This window comes from Salmo salar, chromosome 05, assembly GCF_965601325.2.
Source record: "Salmo salar chromosome 05, fSalSal1, whole genome shotgun sequence".
Lineage (NCBI taxonomy): Eukaryota > Metazoa > Chordata > Actinopteri > Salmoniformes > Salmonidae > Salmo > Salmo salar.
In genome coordinates this window covers 39,496,093-39,502,665 of record NC_138295.1, presented here as the reverse complement: position 1 = coordinate 39,502,665, position 6,573 = coordinate 39,496,093, and the positions used below count along the sequence as shown (strand labels likewise).

Genomic DNA, 6,573 nt, shown 5'->3' with positions numbered 1-6,573 from the left:
GTGCCTCTTGGTACAGCGGTTCCCCCCAAGGTATAAAGAAAAATCTTCTGACCTCTCAGAAGAAGAGCCAGGATTATTCTGAAACTTCCACCTAATATTAATCTTGAACCATCTCACTTTGATGAACTGAAACGGCTCAAGGTGGAAACTAAAGTCACCCAGTTTAAATTGGGGTTTGACAACAAAATTATTTCAGCCGTATAAATGACACCAATCAGTATTCCACCAGAGGGAACTTTGTTCCCTGTAGATTCAAGAGCTCCATGGTGGAAAACTATTTCCTGTATTCTGCTGCAGTCCTGTGGAACAGTTTTACCAAGCTACCTGAAAACTCTGTCATCACAGAATTGCTTTAAGGTGTCACTAAAAGCATACTTGAGAAATAACATGTCCATTTGATTAAGGGTATTCTTTGACGAGGTGACTCAAACGGGACCTCTGTGCTGTTGATATTTTTTTTAATTGTTTTAAATGGATATCGTTGTAAATTGTTGTAAATGGCTACTGTTCATAATTTTAATTGCATTGAGTGCATGAAAAGTGTCAGTCTTGCCCACCTGCCCCTCTCACTGCCAAATGAAGACCCCAATGGAAATAGGACTCTGGGCTTTATTGTGTTTTTATCCTCGATAATGTATTAATGTATGTAATGTGGTCTCCGGCTGGAGCAGCTTAATTATCTAATAAATTCATTCAATAAATCAATCAATATGTTCTCTCCATTCGAGTTTCTTATCAATAACCTCTCTCTGCTACAGTAGGTCTACTAATGACTCCACAACAGTGGAGGCTGCTGAGGGGACGACGGCTCATAATAATGGCTGGAATGGAGCCAATGGAATGGTATCAACCACATGGAAACCACGTTTGATACCATTCCATTGACTCCATTCCAGCCATTACTATGAGCCGTCCTCCCCTCAGCAGCCTCCACAACCTCTATCTCCTCTCCGTTATAGGTTTCCACAGGTTTGATCGCCTCCTTCCTCATTCTGAAGGCTGAAGTCCTTTGAGTTCTGCATCTGAAAATGTGAGATGAGAGTGAAATCAGTGAGTTAATGACAGTTTAATCTTAGGTATTGATGACACACATCTGCCCTGTGCTGTAGCCCTCATTGATAAACCTATGGTAACATTATGGGTGGGGTGCCTGCTGTGTTCTAACCTGTGGTGTTGAATATTCTCCTTCTCCCAATACAGCAGCCTACCAGCATCAATGCTAGGACGACGACACCAGCTGACAATGACCCTAAAATGAGCACCATGGGTAGACATAGTCCTGGGTAGAAGAGAGGTAACACGTTAGAGAGGTTATGAGCATTAATGGTAAATCACTACACACAATATATATTTATAGCTGATGAGGACCCCTGACCAAATTCAGGCTAAGGTTACCAGGCAACAACACTAATCTACTGAAAGTGGCAACTGCAGAAGCACATACAGTACATACAAGGCTTACAACTTCCTTTATGAGAACGTCTCTCTAATTCTACAGTCCCAAACTGGATGTGTAAATTATTCTTTAAATGAAATCCAGTAATCATTGTTTGCATTCAATGATTCCATGACTTTTAAGCCGCTTGTACACATAGGCCTTTCATTTGCAGAACCTTAAATGTTCAGGGTTGCCACACATGCTGTGTCTAAGTATATTGTAATCAGCTATGTTACACAATTTGTTTCAATCTGACTGTATTTCCAACCGTTTAAGGAAATGGTTACTAGGTCTGAGGATGTAGTCACTATGGGTATAACTGATTATTTGTTACTCTTATTTATTATTCTTTCTTCTTATTCTTTTTTAAAATTTCTGCATTTTTGGTTATTGCTTGTAATTAAGCATTTCACTGTAAGGTCTACTACACCTGTTGTATTCGGCACATTTTACATAAAATCTGATGTGTTTTTGATTTTACTGGGCAGTATGGCTACTTTGTTCTGCTCCCAACTTATTCCATTTGTTTTGTATTTGTTCATTTAGATAGATAGGGTATGAATGAAATTGTCTTATGATGTTACTTGCCTTCAATGTCCAGCTGTACTCGTCTGGTTCCCAAACGTTCCCCTCCGGAATCGTAGATCTCCAAGAAGTATTTCCCAGAATCAGCCCTCTCCACGTTGGTTAACCAAAAGGTCCCGTTGTTCATAAAGAACTGTGATCTGCCTTCAATGGGTCCCTTGAAGGTCACCTTGTTTCTTTTCAGTGAGAATATCAGTGTCGGACCATCAGTGAGGTTCTTTTTAAACAGCAGTTCACATCCACTTGCATTGGTCATCAGCTGGAGATCCAGAGTTCCACACAGGGACACAGAACACTGGGATGAGTTCTGAGTAGCAGTACAGGTGGTCACGTCTGTAGCTGAGAGGGGGAGAGAGAGGGGGGGAGAGAGAGGGGGAGAGGGAGAGAGAGAGAGAGGGGGAGAGAGAGAGAGAGGGGGGGAGAGAGAGGGGAGAGAGAGAGAGAGGGGGAGAGAGAGAGGGGGAGAGAGAGAGGGGGGAGAGAGAGAGAGAGAGAGAGAGAGGGGGAGAGAGAGAGAGAGAGGGGGAGAGAGAGAGGGGGGAGAGAGAGAGGGGGGGAGAGGGAGAGAGAGGGGAGAGAGAGAGGGGGAGAGAGAGAGATCACTTCACTGACTTTTTTTTGTTGTACATTTTCGATAGAATTGATAGTGATTTGGCATGGAGGCAGTGGGGTGTCAATGAAAGACCTGATGCACAGCAATAAGATTGAGATGACACTGTGGCAATGAGCAACAGCGGCACTGATCTAATGCATGATGACATATGTGCATTCCACTTAATAACCATTTATCTCTCAACAAAACACTAAAACATAATATAATACATGTTATAATATAAAAAATATAACACAGCTTACCATGAGACACTGCTGCTAACATCACCAACACCAGTACGAACACAGCCTCCATGTCCCTTCACACAATAGTCTTCCAACTCCAGTTACTGTAAAAACTTGAACCGTGTTGAGATGATCTCATTAAAAAAAAGAGTTAAGTGATCTTAAAAGCCAGAAGTGTATTGATTAACCTAGTTGTCAGATGAAGTAGTGATGAGATGTGAGAGTCAGGAAACCAAGTGATGGTGTTGCCTCTGAGCAAGGGAGGTGTTGAACACAAGAGTCATATCTCACTTCTACATTCCACTGACAAAGTCTGGCATGCCGATATCATACTGCTCTCAAATTTAAAAAAAATGCACTTATGCACACAGTTAAAAAAAATAAAAATCCCAATCTCAAAATAAAACATCAAACAGTTCCGTAACTGCAGTAACAGAATTACGCAATGACTTGACGTTTTAATTACGCCATGTGGCGTCGTAACTTAGCTGTCAGTCAAACTCTACAAAGGTTAAACTAAAACGTACGTTTAGGCATTCATTCCGAATGGTTAAGGTTAGGGTTAAACTTAAGTTTAGGTATTAGTTCCGAGTGGTTAAGGTTTGGGAAAGGCTTAAAACAAAAAAACTAAAATTGAGTGCCTACCACTGGGATTGAACACGTTGTCGTGTCTTTGGCATCATTAAAAGTGAAGACTGTTATTTTATCAAATCAATTCTCTGTAATTATTATTACGTGATTAACCTAATCATGTAAATGTAATTAACAAGAAAGTCGGGGCACCAAGGAAAATCTTCAGATTAGAGTTATAATTTTGTTAATATAACTCTTCAGATATTTTAATATCTGATCAATTAGTCTTCTTATTAATGAATTATTTACCTCACGTCTGTCTCATTCCAAACATCGTAAATTGTTGGTTATCTGCACGAACCCAGCCTTTACTATGAATCATCCATACACCAATTGGCTTATTAATTTATTTACTAACTAACTAAATAATCACAGAAATGCATAAACAAACACCACAGTAGATATGTTACTAACAAATGATAGGGAAAATTCCCTAGTGGGCTAAGCGGATAACATGTACAAAGGGAAGTGGGTGTGGACTGAGCGGGAAAGACCAGAGGGATCAATACGCACAGTACTACTATAATTATATTAATTGAAATGCTAATCCTTTGCACATGAATGCTCACTCATTCTGGGAAATTGCAATCAATATATATATTTATGCCCATGTGATCATTTCTGTTGAAATCCGGTCCGTCTGCTGGAGAGTCAGTTCATCCACGTCTCTTTCTCTCTCTCTCTCTCTCTCTCTCTCTCTCTGCTTCCCTGAAGAGCAAAGTCTTTTGTGGTTAGAATGGATACTTCAGAGTACCATTCAGAAATGTTCTCATAGATAGGTGTTTCGGGGTTGTAGTTCTTCGCATCCCAGATTTACATCATTTCTAGCTGCAGACTAGTAATTAGTATCTAAGATTTGCTCTTATTCTGTAGGGATCGATAGTCTCCGAGTTTAACCATTTCCAGCCGTGTAGCCAATGCTCCATGTGGTATGGTTAGGAATTCAATAACTATTCTCAATCACAGCTCACACTGTGGGTATGCTTAGTCTTGGTACTCAAACCTGTGCCACCTCAGCTTACATCGAGGTATGCGTGGTCTGAAGAGGATTTCCTCAGGAGGGTGGGTTTTATTCGTAACAATAGAAAATGTGGTTATATGATGCCTGATCATGTCTGTGCTCACGGGGGCGGGCCAATGATTAAGTTAAAGTTTAAAGGGAATACAATTCTCTCACATTAAAGGTTTAACATCACATTACATCATTTCACAAATAGTTTCATCTTTACTCATTCATTTTATACAAGAATTAGATGCAAACCCCATACACATTCAGAGACATAGTTACAATTGAAATCAGAAGTTTACATACACCTTAGCCAAATACATTTAAACTCAGTTTTTCACAATTCCTGACACTTAATCGTAGTAAAAATTCCCTGTCATAGCTCAGTTTGGATCACCACTTTATTTTAAGAATATTAAATGTCAGAAAAATAGTAGAGAAAATTATTTATTTCAGCTTTTATTTCTTTCATCACATTCCCAGTGGGTCAGAAGTTTACATACACTCAATTAGTATTTGGTAACATTGCCTTTAAATTGTTTATCTTGGGTCAAACGTTTCAGGTAGCCTTCCACAAGCTTCCCACAATAAGTTGGGTAAATTTTGGCCCATTCCTCCTGACAGAGCTGGTGTAACTGAGTCAGGATGTAGGCCTCTTGCTCAAACACAATTTTTCTAATTTTCTATAGGGTTGAGGTCAGGGCTTTGTGATGGCCACTCCAATACCTTGACTTTGTTGTCCTTAAGCCATTTTGCCACAACTTTGGAAGTATGCATGGGGTCATTGTCCGTTTGGAAGACCCATTTGCGACCAAGCTATAACTTCCTTACTGTTGTCTTGTGATGTTGATTTAATATACCACATCATTTTCCTTCCTCATGATGCCATCTATTTTGTGAAGTGCACCAGTCCCTCCTGCAGCAAAGCACCCCCACAACATGATGTTGCCACCCCCGTGCTTCACGTTTGGGATGGTGCTCTTCGGCTTGCAAGCCTCCCCCTTTTTCCTCCAAACATAACGATGGTCATTATGGCCAAACAGTTCTATTTTTGTTTCATCAGACCAGAGGACATTTCTCCAAAAAGTACAATCTTTGCCCCCATGTGCAGTTGCAAACCGTAGTCTGGCTTTCTTGTGTTGGTTTTGGAGCAGTGGCTTAATCTTAAGTAACTCTTCCCACAATATATTTTAATCCTTTTGCATTTGTTTTTTCTTCCTGTTGTGATGGTGTCAACCGTTTTCTATTTTTAAAATGTTTTGCCTCCCAATATTTTTGTATATAGTTCATTTTTTTCATGTGCCATATCCACTCTTCTGTTCACTCTCTTTTGATCCTTCTGGTTATTGCAATTCTTTGAGAATGACCTTTTTGAACATGTGAATGATTCAAACCCCAAAATATTTTAATCTTTATTTAATTGATGTATTCTTCCTTACTGAGCGGCCTTTCAGGTTAAGTCGATATAGGCAGGGGCGAAAATCTGATATCATCTTTGGAGGGGACAATTACCTAAAATATTCTCAAGAGCAATTCCTGAGTGGGACACCAAAAGTAGTGCTGTAACACATAGCCTACGTTGTAATATGTTAAATTTATATTGAGGAACCATAATTACTACAACTGATAGGTACAGTAATTAACTGAAGGGTTGTCCCAACTTTTTCAAATGTTTAAATCATTATAATACTACTACTAATAATAGTTGTAGCAGTGTTCCTTATCAGCCAGTCCAGTATGTATGCAGGTATTTGTATTTACAACCAGCAATGCCAAGAAAGGCCAGTAGGTGGCAATGGTACTGTACACTGTGTATGGGTGCAGTTTTCGTGAATACAATGAACATGGTGTGATCTCATCTAAAAGAATCTCCATTGAGAACCATCACAAAGTTGGTCTCCGTATTGAATTTACCTTTTTATTTTACTTTTTCTGATACATTTATATAGTCATTAAATATGTGCCACTAGCCTGAGTGTACTACAATAGCTTTACAAGAACAAAAAGCGAAAAATAAGTACAGTTCTAAAAGCGAAATAACTACTTCAATGAGTAACCCAAATAAATCAACCAA

General features: G+C 39.4%; 1 protein-coding gene across 1 annotated transcript; it reads right to left on the bottom strand.

Moving 5' to 3' along the window:
- Nucleotides 1-860: 860 nt before the first annotated feature.
- LOC123743107 (uncharacterized) lies at nt 861-3,139 on the bottom strand. The gene is made up of 4 exons (XM_045718233.2): nt 2,879-3,139; nt 2,027-2,362; nt 1,166-1,279; nt 861-1,022 (listed from the first exon to the last, which is right to left on the bottom strand). Exons 1-4 carry the CDS (start codon nt 2,928-2,930, stop codon nt 988-990), a joined length of 537 nt encoding a protein of 178 aa, XP_045574189.1. The 5' UTR covers nt 2,931-3,139; the 3' UTR covers nt 861-987.
- Nucleotides 3,140-6,573: the final 3,434 nt, after the last annotated feature.

Excerpts from the sequence above, each read along its gene's own strand:
- LOC123743107 (XM_045718233.2), bottom strand. The coding sequence starts at position 2,930 with ATGGAGGCTGTGTTCGTACTGGTGTTGGTGATGTTAGCAGCAGTGTCT. Across the intron at positions 2,363-2,878 it reads GTTAGCAGCAGTGTCTCATG|CTACAGACGTGACCACCTGT; the intron begins GTAAGCTGTGTT and ends TCCCCCTCTCAG. Across the intron at positions 1,280-2,026 it reads AGTACAGCTGGACATTGAAG|GACTATGTCTACCCATGGTG; the intron begins GCAAGTAACATC and ends TCTTCTACCCAG.